At 59.5% G+C, this 25302-nt stretch overlaps 4 protein-coding genes across 6 annotated transcripts; all 4 read left to right on the top strand.

The window, feature by feature from the left end:
• Positions 1-1204: 1204 nt before the first annotated feature.
• On the top strand, positions 1205-4376 carry LOC133283140 (lipocalin-like). Of its 2 annotated transcripts, none has more exons than XM_061479642.1 (7): positions 1205-1433; positions 2462-2601; positions 2702-2778; positions 2874-2987; positions 3212-3313; positions 3509-3534; positions 4218-4376. In XM_061479642.1, exons 1-6 carry the CDS (start codon positions 1335-1337, stop codon positions 3532-3534), a joined length of 558 nt encoding a protein of 185 aa, XP_061335626.1. In that variant the 5' UTR covers positions 1205-1334; the 3' UTR covers positions 4218-4376. The 2 variants fall into 2 exon arrangements, with proteins under 2 accessions (XP_061335626.1, XP_061335625.1); XM_061479641.1 differs by having other exon boundaries at positions 4214-4376.
• A 556-nt stretch (positions 4377-4932) lies between these two features.
• Positions 4933-7186, top strand: LOC133283171 (lipocalin-15-like). Of its 2 annotated transcripts, none has more exons than XM_061479687.1 (7): positions 4933-5057; positions 5471-5610; positions 5783-5847; positions 6083-6193; positions 6655-6756; positions 6856-6877; positions 7031-7186. In XM_061479687.1, exons 1-7 carry the CDS (start codon positions 4962-4964, stop codon positions 7032-7034), a joined length of 540 nt encoding a protein of 179 aa, XP_061335671.1. In that variant the 5' UTR covers positions 4933-4961; the 3' UTR covers positions 7035-7186. The 2 variants fall into 2 exon arrangements, with proteins under 2 accessions (XP_061335671.1, XP_061335670.1); XM_061479686.1 differs by having other exon boundaries at positions 4934-5057; positions 6080-6193.
• Positions 7187-8224: 1038 nt separating this feature from the next.
• On the top strand, positions 8225-11574 carry LOC133283143 (extracellular fatty acid-binding protein-like). Its single transcript, XM_061479648.1, has 7 exons — positions 8225-8435; positions 8687-8826; positions 9337-9407; positions 9936-10046; positions 10540-10641; positions 10818-10843; positions 11369-11574. Exons 1-6 carry the CDS (start codon positions 8340-8342, stop codon positions 10841-10843), a joined length of 546 nt encoding a protein of 181 aa, XP_061335632.1. The 5' UTR covers positions 8225-8339; the 3' UTR covers positions 11369-11574.
• A 12315-nt stretch (positions 11575-23889) lies between these two features.
• Positions 23890-24983, top strand: LOC133283201 (olfactory receptor 10A7-like). Its single transcript, XM_061479791.1, has one exon. The coding sequence runs from the start codon at positions 23964-23966 to the stop codon at positions 24981-24983; it is 1020 nt and encodes a 339-aa protein (XP_061335775.1). The 5' UTR covers positions 23890-23963.
• Positions 24984-25302: the final 319 nt, after the last annotated feature.

The following is a 25302-nucleotide window of genomic DNA, read 5'->3' as shown; positions in this document are numbered from 1 at the left end:
GCTCGCACCCAGCTTTGCCACCCAGCTCCTTGGCCAGCCTCAGCTTTACCAACCCTGGGAGATGTCTGGAAAGGGGGCTGGGGACCCCCGGGCACTGCGGGGCTTTGTGTGCACAGGGCTGCAGTGCACCCATGGGTGCTCCATGCCTCTGGTGCACAATGGAGAGAGCCCCTCCTGGCACTCTGCACCCCGAAGGGGAGCTTGGGCAGGGGCTGAGCCCCCAGCCCAGCGTGTGGGGAGGCCCCAGCCGGGCTCTCGTGGTGCTCAGTCCTGCCTGGCTCAGCTTTTGTTTTGTTTTAATAAATCCATGGAGCCGGGGCTGAGCTGGACGCAGCTGGGTGCGGGGAAGGGAATGTGCTGGGACGGGGGGGGGCTGCCCGCAGAGGAACAGCCGCTGTGAAAACACAACACGCTCCTTATGTAAAGCTTTGCCTTGGCAGGGCTGAGCCAAGGGCTGATGCTGGTCCCAGCATGGCCAGCCCTGCCCAGACTGTGCCAGAGCCATAGCAGCTGCTGAAACCTGTGCTCATCCCCAGCCCTCGCCTTACACTCAGGGTGTCCCCTCAAGAGGGGGGACAGTTCAGTGCTGGTGGCCGCAAGCCTAGGGGGAGGATATCTAGCAGCCCCTCTTGGGTGGCATAGCTGGGCTGAAGCACTGCTGGTCCCTTGCTGTGTGCTGGTCCCCAGGGGACTGGGCACCGGCTCCCCCCAGCACCCCCATCTCACCATCGACGTGCACTGGGGTTGCACATTGGTGGGTTGAACCCTGATGGGGCTGAGATGCTTCCATGGATGATGGCAGGGACCTGGGGCAAGGCAAGGGGCAGGGGGGGAGATCCTGGAGAAGCACCCGGTGGTGTCGAGTTCCAAAGGTTGATTTGAGCATTTGACGTTCCCACCACCTTGCTCGGGTCCCTCTGAGCGAAGCCACCCTGCAGCGCTGGGGGCAGCCAGCAAGCCCTGGCCCCGGCCCTGCCCGCACCGGCTGCAGCGCACGGCGCTGGCTCAGGCTGTGGTGCTGCTGCGGGGCAGTTCGGCACCCCCAGGCAAACACGGCATCTCACCAGGGGAGAAACATTCGCAGGGTCCCTGCTTGCCCTTTGGCTTCAGCTCTCGGCCCCGCTCCCGCTTGCATAACTCACAGGGGGAGGCAGGGCTGGTCCCCCTGGGGCCCCCGCGCAGCCAGCCCATAAATAGGGGCTCTGCCGGCTCTGCGGCAGCGCTGCCGCTCCTCTCGCTTGGCCCGGCCCGGCTCCGCTCGGCTCCGCTCGGCTCGGTTCGGTTCGGTTCGGCTCCGCTCGGCTTTGCTCGGCCCGGCCCTGACGGCAGCAGCCATGCACACTGCGCTGCTCGGCCTCCTGGGGCTGGCGCTGCTCGGGGCTCTGCGCGCTCAGGACACCATCCCCGTGCAAACCGACTTCCAGCAGGACAAGGTGACCCCGCATCACTCCGGGTGATGGGGGTGTGGGGAACCTGGGGGGGATCCCTGCCCTGGAAACGTGTGCAGGGGGTGTTGCAGGTGGATGTGGGGCAAGGTGGCCCCAGCACTGGGACAGGCAGGGTGGCTGGTGTGGGGTGCACACACAGCTCCCATCCCTGAGGAGCCCCCGCGGCTGGGGTTTGGTGGCTCCATGGGGGATGCAGGATCCAGGGCTGAATATGTGTGGGACTGGGACATCTGCAGTGTGGAGTGGGTGCGGGTACACAGGGATGTTACGAGGGGGGGCTGAGAAAAGCGATCTTAGTTTGAGGTAGCCCATGGGGATGGGCTGTGGACCCCCCACCCCCACGCAGACCCCATTTGCCCAGCCCAGTGTCCCAGAAGACCAAGGGCTGGGGTGTCCCACACACCCTCTGCCCTCCCACCCCTCGGTGCTGGCATGCGAGGGGTGCTTGCAGTAACCCCCAGGCAGGCAGCATCCAGAGCAGGACAAACCCGGCCTGGCTGTACATTGGAGGGACCCAGCCCCACAGCCCCTGGAGCCATCCAGGGAGGTGCTGGGGATGGAAGCACATCCTGCAGGGCTGGTCCTGCAAGGATGGTCCCAACACCACCTATCTCCAAGGCTGATGGTGCCCCTCTGAGTGCACCAAGCTGGTACCTGCAGGGAGCAGGCTGGGATGAGCTGTGCTGGCCCCGGGGTCCTGACCCCTCCTTGGGCCTCCAGATGTATTGAAACGGCATTTTGGAGCGAGGCAATGCTGTCACCCCGTCCATGGCTTGGGGCGAAGAGGAAGGAAACACCCCAAGTGCCAGGCACATCCTACACCAGGGGTCGCCTGGCCCGTGGGGTTTGTGGAGCAGGAGCTGTAGCAGCTCCATGGGGACAAGGACCCAGGACCCCATCCTGCAGTGGGGCCAGCAGGGGAAGGGGAGGTGGCCTGGGCTGTGGCTGACTGGTGACCAAGGGGTGAGATGGGGTCTGTGTGCAGCCGGTGACTGAGCAGAGGTTGTGTGCAGCTCACGGGGAAGTGGTTCAGCATCGGCCTGGCCTCCAACTCCACCTGGTTCAAGGAGAAGAAGCACCTGATGAAGATGTGCACCACGGTCATCTCTGAGACCGCAGATGGGAGCCTGGAAGTCACCTCCACCTACCCCAAGTATGGGCATGGGCAGGGGCGGGAGGTGGGCAATGCTGCTATGCCTGTGGCTATGTGTGGGCTGCAGCATCCCCCTGGTCCCTCGTGTTGTACTCCCCAGGGGTGACAAGTGCGAGAAGAGGAACAGCCTTTACACCAGGACGGAGCAGCCAGGGCGGTTCAGCTACACCAGCCCACGTGAGTACCCAGCTCCTGGCCCAGCGCTGCTGGGACCTGCTCCTGGCCTCGCCAGAGCACCCCAGTGCTGAGCTGGGCCCTCCCTGTCCCTCCAGGCTGGGGCAGCAAGCACGATATCCGTGTGGTGGAGACCAACTACGAGGAGTATGCCTTGATGGCCACCCAGATCTCCAAGAGCACCGGCCCCTCCACCATGGTGCTGCTCTACAGTACGTGTGCCCCGGGACCTCTGTGCCACCCGGCCCCCAGCAGCCCCAGAGATCCCCACTGGGGGATCTCTCCTGTGGGAGAAGGGCAGCAGCATCTCCCAAGCTGGGGTGACCCATGGGGTGTCTGGGTCGGGCCCTCCTGCCTGCTTGTCCCTTGCTAGGCTGCACTGCAGCAGTGCTCGGGGGCGTCAGGGGGCTGCCTCTCACCCTGCTCTCGGCTGCAGGCCGCACAAACGAGCTCAGTCCTGAGCGCCTGGAGAGGTTCACCCAGTTCTCCAGGGAGCAGGGCCTGACGGACGAGGAGATCCTCATCCTGCCCAGAACGGGTGAGTGCCACCAGGGAGCAAGGCTGGGGTGCAGGGGGCTGGTGGGGAGCAGCGGAGAGGGAGGAGACCCTCCTGGCTTGTCCCTGCCTCCCTGAGGGACCAGTGTGGGCCTGGCCATGGGGTGTCTCCATGGGGGTCTCTCAGGAGTCCCCCAGCCCATGGAGGAGCTGATCTCTGTTTTTCTTCCTCCTGCAGACGAATGCATGGCAGATGCTGCCTAGGTGAGTCCTGCCTTCACTGGGGTCAGAGCAGCCCTGCAGGGGGGTATGGGTGTACTTGGAGATGCTCCACCCCATCACCCCCCCCTCTCCAGGCTGCTCCTCTTACTGCTATCACAGATCATAAAAGAGAATCCCAGCCTGGTTTGTGTTGGAAGGGGCCTTAAAGCTCCTCCAGCTCCAACCCCTGCCACAGGCAGGGACACCTTCCACTAGAGCAGCTTGCTCCAAGCCCCTGTGTCCAACCTGGCCTTGAACACTGACAGGGATGGGGCAGCCACAGCTTCTCTGGGCACCCTGTGCCAGCGCCTCAGCACCCTCACAGGGAAGAGCTTCTGCCTAAGAGCTCATCTCAGTCTCCCCTGTTTCAGTTTGAACCCATCACCCCTTGTCCCATCACCACAGTCCCTGATGAAGAGTCCCTCTCCAGCATCCTTGTAGCCCTTTTAGGCCCTAGGAGCTGCTCTGAGCCCTCCACGCAGCTTCTCTCCTCCAGGCTGAACAGCCCCAATTTTCTCAGCCTGTCTCCATGCGGGAGGTGCTCCAGCCCCTGATCATGCCCCATCCTGTCCCATGGCTGCTTCTTTGGTGTCCCTGGGTGGTGAGTGCCCATGTACTCATCGTGGGGCTGGCTGGGCCGATGTCCCCTCGTGTGTCCCTGTCTCACCCCCATCTCTTTCAGACAGACCCACCAGCTGCCGCCGGCCGGAGCCCCGAGAGCACCGTGAGCCGGTGGCTGCCCCATCCCCCCCATGCCCAGGACCCCCCAGCACTGCAGCAGCCCCTCTCCCTGGCTTCACACCCACACCTGTACCCCCCACCCCATTAAAGCCTGTATAAAACCAGCCCGCCCCCCTTGTCTGCCTGGTCATCCTGAGGGGAGCCGCAGGGGGGTAATGGGGAGGAGGTGTTTGTTGTGAGCTCTGGATGTGGCTCAGCCCCGACCACCCCCATGGTGTCCCTGCCATGAGCCTGGACCCGCACCGGGAGCAGGGCCCGTGCCTGCTGCCGGCAGCTTGGGAAGCCGCAAGCCCTTCTGGGGGACACTGGGCTGTGGCTCAACCCCTCCTTGTTGAGGTGGGACCGGTCCTGGCGCTGCCAGGCCCTTGGGCCAGCGGGCAGCAGCCAAGAGCAGGGCACTGGGAGGCACCCCTGTCCCCCTCCCCAGACCCAGCTCTGAGGCATCACCCGCTCCCCCACTGCTCTGGGCTGGGTCCCGCACAAAGCTGCATTCATCCAGGACTGGACAATGGGGGGAAAGGGGCCAGCGCTGTCACCCAACACGGGTACAAGCGATCCCTGCTCTTGTGTAACCTGTTGCATAAAGGGGGCGGGAGGGTGCTGCCAGCGGTGGGGGTATAAAGGTGGGTGCGGGAGGAGACGGGTCCCAGCAGCCTCCCCTGCCCGCACGCAGCCCCCGCCCGGTGAGGATGAGGCCGGCGCTGCCCTGCCTGGCTCTGGCGCTGCTCTGCGTGCTGTGCGCCGCGGCCGAGGTGCCCGTGCAGCCGGGCTTTGACACCCAGAAGGTAACGAAGGGCAGGGGGTGCCCCCAGCCCGTGCTGTGTCCCCAGGCACCCCGAGGAGCCCCAGGAGAGGGGGTGTCTGTGCGCACCGGGTTGGTTAGTCCTGCCCCGCGCCTGCCTGCGACGGCCAGACCCAGCCGTGGCCCCGCTGCAGGGATACGGACACCCGGCACTGTGATGCCCCCAGACGTGTGGGATTGCCCCAGGGAACATGGGCCCGGCGCTGCGCTCACCCTTCCGGGGCAGAGCCGTGTGTCCTGCATGCAGGCAGGCGCCAGGTCACGGTGTTTGGTCCGCAGAGCGGGTGGCAGGTTCCTGCACTGGACTGTCACATCTTCCACAGAGGGTGGCAGGTTCCCCTGGTAGGTGGCAGGTCCCCATGCCTGTGCCAACCCCCTGGTGATGTCCTGCTGCAGTTTGCAGGGAAGTGGCATTTCGCAGCCACTGTTTCCAACTGCTCCATGTACCTGAAGATGAAGGATGGGATGAAGTCACCCATCGCCACCATCAGCTTCACGCCGGAGGGGAACCTGGCTATGAAGCTTGCCTGGCCCCTGTGAGTGCCAACCTGCTTGATGGGTCCCGCTTGGGCTCCATCCCCACCAATGCAGCTGGGCAAGGATCATCCTGCTGCTGCCCACAGCGCTGGGCTCATCCCGGCCCTCCCCATCTGCTGGCCTCCCAGGCAGGGTCCAGCCCCCTTTGCCATTCCCATTTTCCCTCTCCAGGCCGGACAGATGCCAGAGGTTGGAGCTGCTCTTCCAGCGGAGCGGTCAGGCAGGACACTACGTGGGTATGTACGGGCAGGTGGAGCAGAGCCACCCACACCCTGGCACAGAGGGGGTGTTCAGCCCCTCTGCCCCATGGCTGGGCCACGGGCTGCGCTGCTGTGGGGGCATGGGCCTGCTGGATCCCACGGGGGTCCCCTGGTTCCCTTCATACCCCCTCAGGCCCTGAGCCGTGAGCCCCAGGAGGGGCCATGGAGGTGCTCAGGCTGCGCCACGTTGACTGCTGTGGTCCTTCAGCAGCACAAGAGAAGAGAGAGCTGCGTGTGATGGAGACGGACTACAGCCACTACGCCATCGTGCACGAGACCCAGCACAGCGAGCAGCAGCCCAGCACCATGCTGCAGCTCCTCAGTGGGTATCAGGAGCGGGAATGGGCACCCACAGCTCCCCACAGAGGGACATTGGCGCGGGGGGAGGGGGGGGGCAGGGGCTGGGCTCCCCGCTGCGTTCCAGGGCCCCCTGCCTCAGCACCCCACATGCTGCCACCCAGGGAGTTCATCTGGGGTGGATTAAACCTTGCACCAAAGATATCCCCCATTGGGCTGTGGTTTGACCTGAAGCTCCCCCAGCCCCACCAGCTGCCCCACACCACCCCCAGCAGGTGGGTTCCTCCTCCCAAGGGGCTTGTGCCCCTTTGCTGCCAGCCCTGGGTAGCTGTGGGGTACCCGGTGTCCACCCTGCACCTCCATGGCTTCACCTTTCCCCTTCCCTGGGGCCCCATCGCTGCCCCACGGGAGCTGAAGCCCCCGTGTGGGGCTCTCTGCTGGGTCTCCCCACACTCATCAGCCCCTGCTTTGGGTGTCTGGCTGCAGCAAGGGAGCAGGACGTGAGCCCCCAGCTCCTGCAGAAGTTTGAAGAGCTCATCCCCGCTGTGGGGCTGACCAAGGCCATGCTGGCTGTGCTGCCCAAGTCGGGTAAGTGCTGGCAGGGCAGGGGTGCACGCACAGCCCCTCTGCATGGGGATGCTCGGGACACTGCCCATGGCATGCTCACCCCTCTTTGCTTTTCAACAGATCAGTGCACCGCAGCCATCAGGTGAGCATGGCCAGGGGATGCCGGGTGTCCCTGCTGCCATGGCCAGGGCTGAGCAGGGACTCAGCCCCCTCAGGGACTCCCTGCCTGCCTCGGGGTTCTGCAGCATTTCGCCTCTCCCTGCTCTAACTCACCCATCGTCATTCCTCCCTGCAGCTGAAGGGGCTGATGCCAGGGCCATGGTTCCTCCAGCCCTGGCGGAAACCAGGCTCTGCTCCCCCCTCCATGATACCCCTTCCTGTGCTTCCTGTCCTCCGCTGCCCCACACCAGGATCACACCTCACCCTCTGAAATAAATAGGTGCAGAAGCTGCCCCAGAGTTTGGTGCTTTTGTCTGCAGGAGCAGGGGTGCTGCCAGGGTCCCCAGGCACCCCAAGTCCTGTGCTCCTGGGTCCAACCCTTCCTCTCAGCACCCCAGGGGAGCTGGGGTTCATTTGCTGTGCTGTTTGCTGCACCCGGTGTGGTGAGGAGGGGGAGCAGAGGATGGGGAAGGTGCAGGGGGCAGTGCTGGGGATGTGGGCAGGGGAGGACTGAGCTGGGATGAACAGGGGCTCATGCAGCAGGTCTGGGCAGGCGGCGTTAAGCACTTGGGCTGCTCATACCTGCCTGCAGGGCTCCGGCTTCAGGCAGGCAGCTCATCCTCAGGACACCCAGTTGAAGCCCCCCAGCAGGACTGGGGCTGTCCCATGGCTGCCCAGGGTAAATGCACAGCAGGATAGGGACCTCCCATGCGTGTTCCCATCCCCCTGGCTCCCCCCATCTGCCCACTGGCCAAGGCAGAACCAGAGCCAGGGCATGGGGGACATCACACCCTGGGAAGGAGGGGACACACTCCGACAGTGACGTGAACCCCTTCTTCTGCTGTCCCTGCTCCAGGTGCATCCTGTTCTGCCTACTCTGAGTATGCAGAGGTGCACCCACAGAGGTGGATGAGCTGTGCAGCACCGCAGGGTCAGAACATCAGTGGTGTGCAGCTGCCTGGGCTTGGGCATGATCCCAGCGGCAGCCCTGGGGCAGATCCAGCCTGGCCAGAGGGATGGGTCACTGAGCTCCTTGGTGACAGGTCACTGGTGACAGCGCTGCTTGGGGCGTGCCGGGAAGGATGTCCCCACTCTTCCCAGCAGCCTTCCACCATCCTGCTGGTAAACGAATGCTCTTTTTGTTCTTTCACAACCAACTTTGCCCTTTTCATAACCAAGCACATCGGGGAAATCCTGAATTTCAGCACTGGTGTGGTGCAAGAATTCCTGCAATACGCTGCTCAGCCCCTCCGGGTGCCCTTTGGGCGCTTCCCCTCTGCTGCAAGACTGTGTACTCTGGAGCGACCTCAGCCCTTGGAAACCATCTGCCCCAGCCAACCCTAGCGCCGGGGTGTGTGGAGGGGAGGAGAGCCCGGTGCTATAAATTCAGCAGCCCCGGCACCGCTCCCCATCCCGCTGGAGAGCCCAGAGGAGGCTGCGGCGCGATGAGGACCATGGGGCTGAGCCTGGGGCTGGCGCTGCTCTGCCTGCTGCGCGTGGGGGCTGAGGACCTCGGTGCTGCGGAGCTGGACATGAGCAAGGTGACTGCAGCATCCCGGGAAGGGCAGGCGGGAGCGTGGCCACCGCTCACAGGGTGGGGACTGCAGAGGTGGCTTTGTGCTGGGGACATCCCCTGGCTCTGCTGTCCCACCGAGGTGAGGGTGGTCACGCAGTCCCTTGAGCCCGGAGGGGTTGTGGGTGTCCCATGGCCTGAGGGTGTCCTGGCTCGGTCCCCGCGGAGGGAACAGCCCCTGCCTGCTCCGCCAGGCTCACAGCCTGCCCCCGCTGCCAGATTGCAGGGAAATGGCACATCACGGCTATGGCCACTGACAATGAGAGCTACCTCCAAAAGAAGGATCAGCTGAAGATGGCGATGACGTCCATCGAGGTCCTGGGGGACGGTGACCTCAACGTCTCCTTTGCCATTCCCACGTAAGTGCCAAGCACTTTGTGTGGGCTTCACTGACCCCCCCCTTACCTCCGCTGGTGGGACTTCACCCGGGTGCCTCCACCCAGCACCCTCCAAAGACTGGGGTGGGGTGAGGCAGGACCTCCAGCTCCGTGCTGCAGAACAGGGGCTCGGCAGAGCTGCATCATGGGGACCCCTTCCTCAGGGGACAGCACCAGCCAGGAGCGGTCCCATCATAAAGCTGAAACTCTGCTGCTCCCGGCAGGGATGCAGCAGGATGATGGGGGACCCCATGATCAAAGCTCTCCCAGCAGGACCAGCCTCATCCCAGAAGCTCAGAAGATGAGCAAGGGAAGGGCTGAGTGACCCCACAGGACACCCCTCAGGACAGCCCAGGCGCCCATTGCTCTGTCCCCATCCCTGCCCTGGCCACACCAGCAAGTCCCATGTTTGGGGAGACCCCGGAGCCCACATCTGCGGGGGGGGGAAGAGGTGTCACAACCCCAGATGAAGCATCCTCTACTGCTTTACAGCCCAGGGCAATGTATGAGACTGGTGTCGATCTACAAGCCAACAGGAGTCCTGGGTCAATACTACAGCTCTGGTGAGTGGGGCCCGGACAGCGGCACTTCCCACAGTCCCCATGTGAAGCAGCCGGTTGTCCCTGGGACATGGCCCTCCTGGGGTCCTCGGTGGGACATCCCTCTGCAGCCGCTGCACCCCAGGGCTGATCTGTGCCAGGGCTGGTGTCCCACAAGTGGGCAGATCCCTCGGCTCCCTCCCTCTGGGATCAGACACGTCCAGACCAGGCTTAAACCCTGGGGAGAAGCAGGTTAATTCTGCAAGGGCTGTGGGTGGCTGTTCCCAAAGATGGAGCGGGAGTCGTTTCCCAGCATTTGTCTGTGCTACTCGGCTCTCTGCAGTGACCATCCCCAGAGCCTCCTGTGGTCCCTTCCCAGTCCCTCTGCTCTGCTGCCGTCTGTCGGCTCAGCAAGTCGATAAACCAGGAGAGGGAGGCACAGAAGACTGGGTGGGCCCAGCCCCCGGCATCCTGGCTCACACTCCTACAGCCTTTGTGCAGGGTGGGAATTCCAGGAGGTGATTGTTCCCTTTCCTTCATGTCCTCCTGCAGACAGGGGCTATAAGACAGCGCAGGTGGTGGACACGGACGGCAAGACATACGCAGTGGTCTTTGCCACCAGAGTGAAGGACGGGAAGACCCTGCACGCCCTGAGGCTCTACAGTGCGTAACCAGTGGTGCTCTGAGCAGGGTGGGCAGCCTGGGGGTGTCCCAGGAGGAGGCCAGGAGCCTCCGTGGGGACCCCTCCTCGGCACTGCCTGCCTGCACTGCGTGGGCTGCAGGAGCGGGACCAGTGTGGCAGGGGAAGGGGCAGTGAGCTGGGGCTAGGTGGGGAGGCTGGGCTCAGGTTCTGCGCCCAGGGGGAGTCCATGGCCTTGGGTCAGCCACTTGTGGAAATGGGGCAAAGAGTGGGGGTCCTGCTGCAGGGGGTGGGGATGGAAACCAGGAAAGGAGACATTGTGCTGGTGCCAGGGCCTCCGCTTCACCTTGTCCCCCGGGATGGGTGTCTCATGTCCCTGGCTACCACCCCTTTCCAGCGCTTTCCCCACTGCCTCCAGCCTTCCCTGGGGCCCATCATCCATCCCACCTCACCTGGGTGCCCCGGAGGTGCGAGGACAGGCCACAGCCTGGCGCTAACTCATGTCCTCGCCCCTAGCCAAGACGCGGGAGGTGAGCCCCAGGCTGGCAGTGCTCTTCAGGAAGCTCGCGAGGCAGAGGAGCTTCACCACCGACATGATCGTCATGCTGCCCGCCCAGGGTGAGCGCTGCCCGCGCGTCTGGGGCTGGTGTGGCTGAGCCAGGACGTGCGGCTCAGTCCATCACTGCCACCGCTCTGCAGTCTGAGCTGCCAGGAGGAAGCGTTGCCCCGGTAGCCAGAGGCACGCTGGCCTGGCATGTCGTGGCATGACACAGCCTTTCTCTTTATTTTCACAGACGAATGCAGCCTCGATGAGGTGTAGGTGAGTTGCTGCAGTGCAACGTGGTGTTTTGCAATGTCCTCAGCTGGAAACTGCCCCCTTGGTGCTCCAGAAAGGGCCACTGTGAGCTCTGGGAGCCACATTGTTTGAACCTGACTCCCAGGTAGGACTGTTCCCTTTGGAGCTGCTCTGCAGTGGAGACCCCCAGGGCGCAGCTGCCCGGTGGTGAGCAAGGGCACTTGAACCAAAACCACCCGGTCAGCGGAGAAAGAGCTGCAGAGCTCCTGCAGCAGCCAGGGCCAGGACTGCATCTGGCCAAAGAGGCCTGGGGCTGTGGACCAGCATAACTGGTCAGAGGTTTGGTTTGTTGTTGGCCCACTCTGGCACGGGATGTCCCACCACACTGGTACACAGTTGTAGGGCTGGCTCCATTGCTGGGGATGGTTGCTCTACAGAGCCAACAGAGACAACTAGTATAGAACAAGCTGATGCTGATGGGGAGCCCTGCTTGGCCTTCTCCACTGGCCTCCCCACTCAAATACTCAGCCCACCTCTCTTGTTTTCCAGGAGGTGCAGGCTGGCTGGTGGCTGCTCCTGCCAAGCAATGCAAGACCCACACTCTGAAGCTCCAGGCTGTTGCTTCCACATCCCTCTTCTGAGCTCAGTGGTCAAGGCCATAACACATCCCCTGCTGCTCCAGCATTCAGTCCCTCCTTCTTGCCAAATAAACAACTCACTCTGGAGCTTGGTGTAACTGTCTGGGGAGAACCTGGGATGCTCAGGCATGTGGTCCCTTCTGCTGGCCTCCAGGTCTGCACTGGGGAGCATCCTGGGCTGCTCACCCAAGTGAGGGCAGTTTTGGAGTCCACCAGGATTTTCCCTCCTGGGTACCTCCCATGGGGCAGGATCATGGCCAGGCAGAGCTCAAATATGTGATGCAGTGAGGCTGCAAATCCCATGGGCATAGGGGGCTGCGTGGAGAAAGGCTGTGGGACTTGGCCACATAACTGAAGTTGGAAGTCTGCAACTACCACCACAATCCGACTGACCTTCCCTTTGCTCACCCTGCTGCAATGGCAGCCTCTGCTCCCCTGGAGGGGCAGGACTCAGCTTGAGGACCTCTCAGGCCCTCAGCTTTGCAGGGTCGGTGGAAGGTGGGTGTCTGAACTCTCTGGACCCAAACCTTCAGACTGGTGTGGGGCTGCGCACGGTCTCTGTCCCTGGGCACTGAGCAGAGAAAGCCTCTGCTGGAGTCAGATTGCCTGCAGTGGTGGCCATCTGCCTCCAGAGGCTGTCTGAATTTGTTTCTGAAATCCCGCTCCATCCTTCCCTTCCTGGTCCATTCAGACCCTCAAATCCACACAGGAGAAACCACAACCCATCTGGGTAACCTGAGTCCCCGGTGATGCCCAGCACCCTCACATACACTCATCTCCAGGGCTCGGGCAGCACTCGTAGGCAGTCAGGTCTGGTAGGGCATGAAGCAGCTTGTGCCTCTCCTGGAAAAGGAAATTCCTGTAAACTCCTCTCTGGTGGCATTTCCACAGGGACCTTGCTCATCCCTGCACAGCCACCTGGGCATTCAATTCAGCCCAGGGTTTGCCTTGCTGCTGTGTGATGGTAGCAGGTATCCCTGGAAGGTGCTGTCCCAGCAACTGAGCACCTCAGAACCTCCTCCCATGGACTGGGGAAAGAATGTGGGGAACGGCATCTCCTGGTCTGTGGACTGCGAGAGCTGGGCACGTCCCAGGGCAAGGGCATCACTGAGACTTCCCATCCCAGTGTCATCTCCACCCTCTTTGGAAAGACTCCAGTGTTTCCAGCAGGAATTCTCCTTGGCAGTTTGTACTGAACAGTTCAGTGTTTGCTGCCCTCCCAGGAACACCGGGCTCACACCAGGCTTTGCCCAGAGCCTTGGTTTTGGTACGTGTTTTGATGCACATGAGAACATCCTGCTGCCAGCAGTGCCCTTTGCCAGGGACTGTGTGATGGGGAGTCCCAGTGTGTCCACGCCATGTTCCAGCCAAACATTTCCTCCCCTGCTGTTCGCAGGTGGAACCCCAGACAGCGCTGAGATCACTCCTCTGCCCCTGGCAATTTCCACTCCTCCTTCTGTCCGTCTGTTCTCTCCTTGTGCCCTGGAGCAGGATGCGCACGGGCTGCCACTGGAGCAGGGTGCACAAAGGCTGCCATTGGAGCAGGATGCGCACGGGCTGCCACTGGAGCAGGATGCGCACGGGCTGCCACTGGAGCAGGATGCACAAAGGCTGCCATTGGAGCAGGATGCGCACGGGCTGCCACTGGAGCAGGATGCGCACGGGCTGCCACTGGAGCAGGATGCGCACGGGCTGCCACTGGAGCAGGATACGCGCGGGCTGCCACTGGAGCAGGATGCGCACGGGCTGCCACTGGAGCAGGATGCGCACGGGCTGCCACTGGAGCAGGATGCACAAAGGCTGCCATTGGAGCAGGATGCGCACGGGCTGCCACTGGAGCAGGGTGCGCACAGGCTGCCGTTCCAGACTGTTCCCTGGGTGTGAGACCCTCCATGCAGTGCAAGGGGGGTCTCCCACTGCAGCCCCCATCCATCAAGCCTCTCCCTGTACCTGCTGCTCATCCAACGCCCATCAGACCATGCAGCCCCTCTGCCTTCAACAGCAGGCAAGAAGCACAGGGACAGGGTGACAAGAGGGTTGTACCTGCCCTCCTTTATCCCCCAGCAAACCCGGCCAGATGTCACTCTGTATTTCCTGACATGGGACTTTTCTTCTCCAAGTGTTTCTAAGGGCTTCCTGGGGTGAGGCACCTTCTGATGGCATCCTGCAGCGAGAGGTTCCCTGATGGGTGCTATGGGCACTCGCTGGTGGGAAGGGCTGGCAGGGACTGGCTTGGTGCAGTAGAGATCAGCCCAGGCACCTGGGTGCCAAATGGCTGCTGGAAACAGCAGAGGAGTGTTGGGGCAAGGGAGGTGCTAGACAAGACTTTGACATTGAGGAGCACTTTGGAGACTCCCAGCTGATGGCTCTGGTGCTTACTGGTGATGCCAGACTTCCTTTCTAGCTTATGGCAGCTCATCCCCTGCAAACTGATAAAGACCCTTCCCAGCTGACCAGGGGATGTCCAACCCCCATATCTAGACTCCTCCAGAAAGTATTCCTGAGGTGTGATGTTCCTCTGCAGAAGTTGGATTCAGTCTCCTCTGACATAATTTGTCCACGCATCAACCAGGTCTGCCCTTTACTACAGCTTTTGTGAGCATCTGCCCACACTGCCTCACACATCTACTTGTCTGCAGTCTACCTCTGGCAGGCTCTTCCAAAGCCAGCACGTTTGCTTCTAGTCTTGGTGAAACTAGAGGTAGCAAAGGTGAGTCTGAGCAGCAGGTGACATGCTGCAGTTGCTGCAGTAAAGAGTTGGAGTTTCATACCCGATTTACATTGACTGGAAATGTCACCTGCTCTTTGTATTGGTAGGGCCTTTTCTGGTGTTTGCCAAAGATATCACCCAGGCTGGGATTGTCCTGGGTTCAGCAGTAGCAGTCATTTTTCTCCTCCTTAGTAGCTGGTGCAGCACTGTGGTTTTGACTTTCAGCCTGGGAACAGTGCTGATAACACCAATGTTTTTGTTGCTGCTCAGTAATGTTTACTCTGACCAAGCACTTTCTGAGGCTCATGCTCTGCCAGGGAGGAGGGAAGCCAGGAGGAAGCAGACAGGACACCTGACCCAAACTGTCCGAAGTGGTATTCCATACCACAGCACGTCATGCCCAGGATGTAAACCTGGGGGCAGTTACCCGTAAGGGCTAGATCACTGCTCGAGTTGGGCTGGGTATCAGTCGACAGGTGGTGAGTGGTTGTATTCTCTTCCCTTATTTTCTCATCACCATTGGTGGTAGCAGCAGTGGTTTGTGTTGTACCTTAGTTACTGGGCTGCTCTTATCTCAACCGGGGGAAGTTACATTCTTTTGCTTCTCCTCCCCATCCCTCCGGGAGCAGGGGAGAGGAAGAGGAGGAGTGAGAGAGACTGTGTGGCTGAGTTTAAACCACGACAGGGATCCACCAAAGCTCCTCAGCTGAGGTGGATGCATTCTTCACTTTTCTATCAGCTTATTTCCTTTGAAGACTCTGAATTCAACTGGAAACTGGACAAACATCTACTGTTAAATTCCTGCTCCCAGTGCCTTTGACAAAGGGAATATATATGTGCAGTTGATATTCCTCAAAGTAGAACAAGGGACCAAATTCTGGTGTCTTCATTGTTTGTCTTGCAGTTACCAGAGGTCATCTGATGTGGAAACAGGTTCAACAAGTTTAGAACTTTTATTTCTGATCACCTTATTTCAAATGATTGAATTGTGCTGACTTCCATTTAGACTTTCCCTTTGGAATGTTGTCTAGGGTTTGTATTTGCTAATACCAGCTTAAGTGCTCAGAGGGAAGCTAAGCTGGTCTTCCCAGACAATCTCTGTGCCATATGTGATACTTAATCTTCTTGACTTTACATTTTTTTCCCTTTTAAAAATTAAATGCAACTGTATTGGACCATTTCTGGTTTTCAGCATAGCACTGGCTGTCAGGAGAATGGTGTTTTGATTTCAGCCTGAGAGACAGGTCCCACTTGCTGCTCATGATCTGTGGGCTCTTGGCCATCCCAAAACTGGGTGCCCATCCAACCTGCCTGGAGTGACTATAAGTTAGAGGCTCCCAGATTTCCCTTTGCATGTGATGGGTGCCAGCACCACAGTGGCAGTCATTTCAAGTCATCAAGTCTTGTCCATCTGTCTTGGATGGTGTAGAGTCAGACCAGGGGGTTCCCATGGGACCTGGTGGGTACCAGCCCAGCTGAGCCTTCCCTCCCCTCCACATCAGGGCAGCCCCTCGCTGGGACTGGGATGCTGAGCATTGGCTCTCAATGGCACAAACGTAAACTACCTGAACTCCCCCAGGCCAGCAGTGAGTCACCTCTCAAGTGCCAACTGCAGCTTCGAGACACCTCTGCGCTGCTCTGAGCCCCACAGATGAATAAACACTGCCGTTGCTCCCTACTTTGGGAAGGGGCAAATATAGCTCCTGTCCCAGGCGTGGCGCAGCAAAGGCCTGGAGCCCCTTTGGGAGTTAACACTGCAGAAGTTCAGAAACTTTTAATGACACAACTGAGACCCATTAAAAGTGAGGAAAAAACCTCAGTGCTGCAGGGGCAGAAGGTGCCACACGGGCCACAGTGTCACAAGGCACCCAAAACACAAATGGCTTCGGGTGTTCCTGCTTCCTCCACGCGTGGAAACCTGTTGAAAATGGGTATTTTCGACCTGGATCATCACAGGACATGGTTTTATACCCTGGCTTATGAGTGGCAGGCAGGGATTGTCTGCTTGAGCTGCAGCAAAAGGAGCGTGACCAGCAGGATGAGGGAGGGACTCTGAAAGATCCCCCTGCAGTCCTGATCCAGCTCTGGGGCAGCAGCACAAGAGGGACTTGGAGCTGTTGGAGCCAGTCCAGAGGAGGCCATGGAGATGCTGTGAGGGCTGGAGCAGCTCTGCTCTGGAGCCAGGCTGGGAGAGCTGGGCTGGGGCAGCCTGGAGAAGAGAAGGCTCCTGAAGGGGAGACCTGAGAGCAGCTCCAGTGCCTAAAGGGGCTGCAGGAAAGCTGGAGAGGGGCTTGGGACAAGGGATGCAGGGACAGGCCAAGGGGAATGGCTTTAACCTGCCCGAGGGGAGACTGAGATGAGCTCTTAGGCAGAAGCTCTTCCCTGTGAGGGTGCTGAGGCGCTGGCACAGGGTGCCCAGAGAAGCTGTGGCTGCCCCATCCCTGGCAGTGTTCAAGGCCAGGTTGGACACAGGGGCTTGGAGCAAGCTGCTCTAGTGGAAGGTGTCCCTGCCCGTGGCAGGGGTTGGAGCTGGAGGAGCTTTAAGGTCCTTCCAACCCAAGTGTGATTCTACGAGGGTGGGAAGCAATGTGACTGGGGACATCCCAAGCTGCCAGGGTCAGCATATCCTGAAATATATGAAGATGCATGTCCCAGCAATGACCAACCTTAGTGACCATGTTCAAGCTTCGGGGACACGTCATGCTGGATCTGCCATTCAGAGAGGCCACATCAGGCTCCAGAATGGGGCAGCACAAATGTTCAGCTAAGGCAAACCAATAGTCCTGTCACTGGACTGGGCTTACCCCACTGAATGGGGCAGACTGGGCCTGCAGGGAATGGCAGCAATGTTGGAGGAGCCCTGCATGTCCAGCAGGCAGCAGGTGGAACGTTGGTCAGCAGAATGCCTCTGCAGCGAGGTCAGCTGTGGTCTGGCTCTGTGAAGGGCAGCCATTAGTCTGAGGGAGCACTTGAGAGACCAGGTTGGGAGAAGTGGGTTCAGTGAAGGGCTCCCCAGTATAAAAAAAGACCTGAGAAACAGCAGAGTGCAGTGTGGGACATGGAGCTGGTCAGGGCCTGAGGCACAGCACGTACAGAGAGGCTGAGAGAAGCAGGACCGCTGCAACATGGCAAACTCCAGTAGGACAGAAGGAGGAAGTTCATCTCGAGGGTGGTCCTGCACTACAGCACATCCAGAAACGTGGCTGAGAAACCCCCCATCCCTGAAGGTGTCCTTGAACAAGTCCCTGAGCAACCAGACCTAACTTTAAAGCTGGCCCTGCTCTGAGCAGCGGCAGGACCAGAGACCTTTGAGATGCCTTCCAGCCAAAACCCTCCCCTGGCTCCCTGAGCCACGGCTTATGCAGATGGGACTGATAACATGGAAGCAGCTGACCACGGCCAGTGCAGCAGCAAGCCCTCATAGAAAACATTTGTTACTGACCACCAGTAACTGTGGCCAGCACTTGGAAGGTGCCCAGTCCTCACCTGTGTGCTCTCTGTGCTCTCAGCCCTCCCTCTGCTGCCTGCAGCCATCCCCTGCGGGCAGAGCGGGGACAGGCCAGGGCTGTGATGGTGACAGAAGAAAGGAGACTTTAGCCTCCAAATGCACCTGTGTGCACTGAAAGTGAGAAGGGTTGAGCTGGAGGGGCTCAACCAGAGGAGAAGTGCTACATCAGGGAGAGGTGCTCCTGTTTCTGGCCAGCATCTCCATCACTGTCCTCTATCCAGAGATGTGGGTGCTCCCAGGCCCCACCACGACCTTGGCAGATTGATACATCTGGGAGGAAACTTCCCTTCCAGATACACAAATTTCTCAGAGGGGGAACGTCTCCAAGCAGCAGTTCAGAGAAGCAACACACCTCACACTTGCTAGAGCCCCTTAAGTCACTTCTAAATCTAGATGAGCTTGTGTGGAAGAAAGCAAGGTTATCCAGCAAAGCCAGAAGGTGCATGCTTGGTTGCAAAAGTAATAGAATCCCAGAGTCGCAGATTGGTTTGTGTTGGAAGGGACCTCAAAGCTCCTCCAGCTCCAACCCCTGCCACAGGCAGGGACACCTTCCACTAGAGCAGCTTGCTCCAAGCGCCTGTGTCCAACCTGGCCTTGAACACTGCCAGGGATGGGGCAGCCACAGCTTCTCTGGGCACCCTGTGCCAGCGCCTCAGCACCCTCACAGGGAAGAGCTTCTGCCTAAGAGCTCATCTCAGTCTCCCCTCGGGCAGGTTAAAGCCATTCCCCTGGCCTGCCCCTACAGGCCCTTGTCCCAAGCCCCTCTCCAGCTTTCCTGCAGCCCCTTCAGGCACTGGAGCTGCTCTCAGGTCTCCCCTTCAGGAGCCTTCTCTTGTCCAGGCTGCCCCAGCCCAGCTCTCTCAGCCTGGCTCCAGAGCAGAGCTGCTCCAGCCCTCGCAGCATCTCCATGGCCTCCTCTGGCCTCGCTCCAACAGCTTCACGTCCCTCTTGTGCTGCTGCCCCAGAGCTGGATCAGGGCTGCAGGGGGGTGGGGGGGGTGGTGGGGTGTCTCTCCAAAGTGCAGCAGAGGAAAAAACAATCTAGAAAAGGAAAGCAGAGGCTGAAGAACCGAATTCTGACATATTCCTGAATCCAGGCTCCTGCTTAAGGGTGTCTCTGAGCCCTTCTGGCTGCAGAGCCCACCATGAGCCTCCAGCTGCACCACAGCACCACCCCTCTGCTGTCTCTAGATGTTCAAAGTCAACTTCAGACCGGTCCATCAGTCCTGGCCCCTGTGGGTTTTGGGAGCTTCTTTACGGGGATGCTGCTGGAGTACCCCCCGGGGGAGTGTCCCTGGGGGGACACAGGACCCAGTGTATTCCCTTGCAGCGCGCTCCCCTGCTCCCACAGCGTCCCAAAGAGCTGTGCCCAAGGGGCAATTACAGACGGTGCTGTAGCAGGGGAGCTGTTCCCAGGTGCTGCCAGGAGCACACTGAAATCACCCTGGTGTCCCAGAGCACCGGTGCTGCCAGACACACCTCGTGTGAGGAGAGGAAGCATCTGCTCAAGGTAAGCTGTGGTACTGGTGTCCCAGCATCAGCACCGGCTCAGTGCTGAGGCCAGGACAGCTCTGAGCCTGAGGGGGGAAGGAGCCAGCCCCATGGCCGGGTCTGCCAAGGCCAGCTCTGCCCTGACCTGCTCTGTGCCCCGCTCCCGTGACCCGCAGACGCGGGTGTCCTCGTTGTCCCCCTCCTGGTCCAGCGGCCGGGGGAGTCCCTGGGTGCCCGGCTCATGTCTCACAGCACCGCGGGTCAGCCCCGGCAGCACGGGAGCCCTGCCCCTGCTGCAGACCCGGGGCTGCAGTGTCCCTGTCCGCCTGTGCCACAGCCGGTGTCCTGCCGTGCTCCCAGTCCTCCAGGATACAGCTGCACAAACACAGGGACCGTGGTGCTGGCCTGAGCTTTGCACAGCCTGCACCCACCTGCCTCCAACTCGCTTGTCTCAGATGAGATGTGATCGCAAATCAAATGGTTTGTGGGAAAGGCAAACAGACACTTCCAGTGACTGGCTGACCACCCAGCTAATGATATCACATCAACAGATGGAATCGCAAACCCCTGCAGTGATCAGAAATGAAATGAAGCCACTTGCGCCCCAGTCGCACACCGCTGACATCTCCTCCTTCCCTGGCTCGGGGGCTAGAGGCCACTGCTGGGGAGGATGCGGTCTCTGTGCCTCGTCCCTCCTGCACCCTCGAACTCCCAGTGAGGCCACTGGTGGCACAGAAACCCAGCTGGTTCCCTGGTAGCCCAGACTGTGACAGTGCCCTGGGAACACTGGAGTCTTGGTTTGCACCCAGTTCTGGACAGGTCATGGGACATAGGGGAGAGATGGGAGTGGGTGCCCACCCCAGGAGCCTTTGTGATGTCTTCCAGGTGAACTAGGCATGTTGTTTTCCACCTCTGCTTCATTAAACCAATGCAAAGGCTCTGTGAACACCTACTTATACTTAAAACAGGTTTATTTTAGGTAAAGGGAAAAGAAAGATTTAGGAACCAAAGCCCCTCCTACCTTAGCCCCTTGATGTGAGCACTTTGGACCCCAAATCTCTTTGATAAGGTATGATGTGAGACCTCAGCTCCTTGTCTAAACCCTGGTGTATTAGATCTAAGAAGATTCCTGGATCAAAGTAATGTTTGTAGTTGGGTTTAAGCTCCTGGCTTTTGCAGGCTCACCTCTGCCAGTGCTACCCACTGCATCATGCTTGAGTTAAGGGCTCTGCTCCTTGATGCCACAGCCATCTCCCTGCTTGGCTTTGCTTCTCCAGGCTGACCATGTCCTCTGCAATGGACTCTCACTTCTCCAGCCAGCCTGGCTCCTCTTCCTCCTCCTTGAGTGGGCTCCCTGCTCCCTGAGCACCACCGGGCAGGGTCTCATGAACACTCACTCCACAGCATCAGGATTTTCCCACATGGGTGGAAACTTTCCTGCTGCCGCCATGGGCAGTTTGGCATCCTGTGCCACACAGCTCAGCACTGCCCTGGGCTGACCAGACCACGGGATCTCCAGCTAAGGATGCTGTGGGCAGGCAGACTGCTCCACAGTCCCAGAGCTCCTGCACACACCCAGTTTTCTTGCTGCTTCTTTCCCCATAAGCCTCTCAAATGCCTGGTGCTGGGCCCCTCTTCTCCCAATGAATAGAGCCCCATCACAAAGACTGCAGGGCAAGCACTGTTCATCCTTCATGGATTCAGGTGCGGGAGTGCTCCCGTCCTGCCGCCCTTCTGACACGCAGCAGAGCTCTGGAGACTCTCCTCCCTCCTTAACGCTGCTGGCCCTCTGCCCTCCTGTTGCCACCAGACAGCCTCCCTTTGCCATAAACTGTCATTGTCCTCCTGGGGACACCAGGCTCCCAGGGCGCTGAGCGCTGTGGGCTGCCTGACCTTCATCTGCATGGCTGAAGGTGTATGTGTCACGCTGTAAGCGATCCCCACAGACTCCCTGCACTCCTCTATCTTCAGTGCAGGCTTCCCTTACCATTTCTCAGGCTCTCTCCTTTCCTTGCAGGCTTTCCACTCTTGCCAAACATTCTCCTTGGTGTCTGTGTGCTCCCTGTTTGCCGAGGGAGCAGCCCCTCTCCAGCAGCCTCTGCCTTGTGCTCAAAAGGGAGTTCTTAGCTGGGTTTTGCACCTTTTCTTTCATGAAATGCCAGCTCTTTCCTACATTTGCAGGCTCAACATCCCCAGTCTGCCCAGCTGCAGTAACCAGCCTTCTTCCCATGTCCTGATTTGTGCTTGTTCACAGCCACAGCCACCAATCTGTTCCTATTGATCTTGCCATTTCTGCAGAATGGCATTGACTCATCCCTACTCGAGCTGAAGTTATTTTCTCAGCTCTTCTAAAAACAGCCTCTTTTTCAGGAACAGGTACAAGAAAACCTCATCACTTTCTGCAGCGACCTGGTGGGGAGCCACGTGAGGTGTCATATCCAGGGAGATCTGGAATGACCATTACAGATGAGGCTGTGATTTATTTACCATCACCCCTCCAAAGAGTTACTTTTCCTGGACTAATTTCTCCCCTGGAGCTTTGCCATCCCCTCAGTCTGGCTGGGAATGTGTGACAGGCTCCCAGACCTTCCCTTCACTCCTTCCCAAGGCAATTTAGATCCCTGAAGACATTTTGATGGTGCCTTTCAGTGTCTCATGCTGTCCTACCCTTCCTCACTTCCTGCACTTTCTCCTCCTGTCACTTCCATTACTCTGCTCAGAGCTATTTCTCTGACTTCTGGGAACATCTGCTGCCATGGGGGGGGGCACATAGTAATTTGAGTTCCCCCATACCTCTGGTGCCTATGGAGTTCCCCCATAGCTTTGCAGAGGCCACAATCGTTTGTTTGCTATGGACCATCTGCTCTTCCTGAGCCAGAGGAGACACCAACCTTCTGCTACCCACTCCCCAGCTGCTCTTATCCCTACCAGTCTTTCCCTTCCCTCTGTGGTTATGCCCTTGTTTACCAGCTCCTGCTCTTCCAGTACAACCCAAACCAGCAGGGACAGGACATGCCTCTCCTTGACATCTTCTCTTTGTGGTTCAAAGCCTGGCATCAGATCCCTGAAGGCTTCTCCCATCCCGCTGCCTCCCTGCATTAAGAGGAGAGCGTCCATGGAGGCTCCCAGCATCTCGAGCATGGGTCCCAGCCCCCGCTGTGGCACCCAGCCTTGGCTACCTGCTGCTCACTCCCTCCCTGCTCACACCTCACCCCAGCTGCTGGGCACCAGGACAAAGGCAGCGCCCACCCCGGCATCTCCGTGCCGCGGAGCACATCCCCAGCACGGTGGGGTTGTCCTTGTTCCTCTTGGAGGTAGCTGGCAATGTCACTTGAGGGTGCTCAAGTCCCCTCAGCTTGGCACCCACCTCTTCTCCTGGTGAAGATGCTCCCACGCTTCCCTCTGGAAAGACCGGCAGGCAGCTCCAACAGCTTCTTGCAGCGTGCACAAATCTGATCATCTCCTCAGTGCCCTTTCTGTGGATTCAGTAGGTTTAGGTTTACACTCAGAATCTTCTGTGTCTCATCTCCATTTATACCCAAGCTCCAGTTTCTCATTAGATTCAGAGTCTTCCCTTCTACCCACAGGCCAGTGTCTCTGCTTTTCCTTGCCACCCTCAAGCCTGTGAACAACATGGTCACCTTCAGTTGCCTTTCTGGTCCTCCTATGATGTCTCAGACTCTCAGAGGTCTTGCATTGTGCTCTAGGTGTGAACATGAGGATTAGAATCATATTAGTCATGGAATAGCTTGGGTTAGAGGGACCTTAAAGCTCCTCCAGCTCCAACCCCTGCCACGGACAGGGACACCTTCCACTAGAGCAGCTTGCTCCAAGCCCCTGTGTCCAACCTGGCCTTGAACACTGCCGGGGATGGGGCAGCCACAGCTTCTCTGGGCACCCTGTGCCAGCGCCTCAGCACCCTCCCAGGGAAGAGCTTCTGCCTAAGAGCTCATCTCAGTCTCCCCTCGGGCAGGTTAAAGCCATTCCCCTTGGCCTGTCCTTACAGGCCCTTGTCCCAAGCCCCTCTCCAGCTTTCCTGCAGCCCCTTCAGGCACTGGAGCTGCTCTCAGGTCTCCCCTTCAGGAGCCTTCTCCAGGCTGACCCAGCCCAGCTCTCTCAGCCTGGCTCCAGAGCAGAGCTGCTCCAGCCCTCGCAGCATCTCCATGGCCTCCTCTGGACTCGCTCCAACAGCTCCACATCCCCCCTTGTGCTGCTGCCCCAGAGCTGGATCAGGGCTGCAGGGGGGTCACATCTCCAGTGCAGTATTTCCAAACAGTCACTTTCTTTGTATCATTTAAAGATCTCTTTTTTGAGCCCTGCTCTCACAGCCTGTGATGGATAAGGGAAAGCAGGAGATCTTGCTGTACCTTTACTAATGATGTAAACACAGTGTGCTCCCATGAACAACAGCTTCTTTTCAGGCAAGTCCAACCTGTCACGTTTTGTGGGATCTTCAGAGCAGTGTCCCACTGCAGCCCAGGGAAGCTGGAGGGGTGAGAGGAGCTGCTCTCGTTTGAGAGCCCCTGGGATCCTTTTCGAGCATGGGGGTGACGTTCCAGCTCATTCGGGTGTCCTTTGAGTGACAGGGGGTTGGGGTTGCCTGGAGGATTGAACCCCATGGGCTGACAGCAGCCCCCACCACCGTACACCCCCGAGCCCTTGGCAAGGTGTGAGGGGTGCAGGGCATGGGCACAGCTTCAGCCCACCACAGAGCAGATCCCAGGGCTGGGGATGCCCCCTGACAGGGGAGAGCACTCACCCTTGTTCTACCTGTCCTTACCTCCTGCTCTCCCTGCAGATGAGCCCCGAGGCTCTGCAGCAGGGAAATCTCAGCAGCCCCACCATGTTCCTTCTGTTGGGATTCTCCAGTGCCTACGGAGCAGAGGTGATCCTCTGTCTGTTCTTCTCGCTCGTTTACCTGGTGACAGTGCTGGGGAACCTGCTTATTGTGACCCTTGTCTGGTTGGACACCCACCTGCAATGCCCCATGTATTTCTTCCTGGGCCACCTCTCCTTCCTGGACATCTGCTGCTCCTCCGTTACCCTCCCTAAGATCCTTGGAGACTCCTTCTCACCGCTGAAGACCATCTCCTTTGTGGGCTGCATCACACAGATCTACTTCTTCCTTTGCTTCGGGGGCTCGGAGTGTGTGCTTCTGGCTGCCATGGCCTATGACCGGTACCTGTCCATTTGCCACCCCTTCCACTACCCCATGCTCATGAGCAGGAGGATGTGCCACTGCTTAGTGGCCGTTTCGTGGCTGAGTGGCTCCCTTTCATCTCTGATCCAGGCCTTCCTCACAGCCCGCCTGCCCTTCTGCGGCTCCAACGTCATCGACCACTTGTTCTGCGAGATGCCCTTCCTGCTGCAGGCATCCTGCAGCCCCAATGCCCCCCTCAACAAGGCCACCTTGTATGCTCTGGCCGGGACTATAGCGATGGGCTCCTTCCTCCTCACTCTTGTGTCATACGCTCACATCATCGGGGCTGTCCTCCAGAAGGGAGTGGCGATGCAGAAGGCCTTTGCTACCTGCACCTCCCACCTGACCGTGGCGTCTCTGTTCTTCGGCACTGGGGCTGTGGCGTACCTGGTGCCTCACTCCAGCGCCTCCAAGGAGATGGACAAGGTCCTGGCCCTGCTGTACGCCGCCGTGACCCCCATGCTCAACCCCATCATCTACAGCTTGCGAAACAGCAAGGTCAAGGGTGCCATCAGGAAAGCCCTGTGCAGGGGGAGGTTACAGATGTCCACCAAGGGTTCAGGCATTGCCACTGAGCGACCTCCACGCTCCCTGAGGCAGGGATGCAGCTCTCAGTGACCCAACACACTTGAAGGGGTCTGGTGGTGCTGGGGGGGGAGCAAAACTGACAGCTCCTCGCCCTCTCTCACCCACATATCCAATGCTCAGACCCATTATTGTCCAATGGGACACAGCAGCTGGGTGCCCAATTCACAGCATTGCCTCCCGGTGTGTGTGTTTGCACAGCCGGGCTGAGCTCATAGTGCCAGCTTCAGAAAGCCCACTGGGAGCGAGCTGTGTGCCACCCCATCCCAGGGCCCAGGTACTGCTCTTCCAGCATGGAGCGCAGCAGAAGTCTTCACACTCTTGGACCGGCTGCAGGAAGATGGGGCACAAC

This window comes from Pezoporus flaviventris, unplaced genomic scaffold (genome assembly GCF_033815535.1).
Source record: "Pezoporus flaviventris isolate CSIRO_AGI_PZ_B2104156 unplaced genomic scaffold, CSIRO_AGI_Pfla_v1 ptg000154l, whole genome shotgun sequence".
Lineage (NCBI taxonomy): Eukaryota > Metazoa > Chordata > Aves > Psittaciformes > Psittacidae > Pezoporus > Pezoporus flaviventris.
Note: the sequence above shows the minus strand (reverse complement) of the source record. Positions and strands in the feature narration are given on the sequence as shown.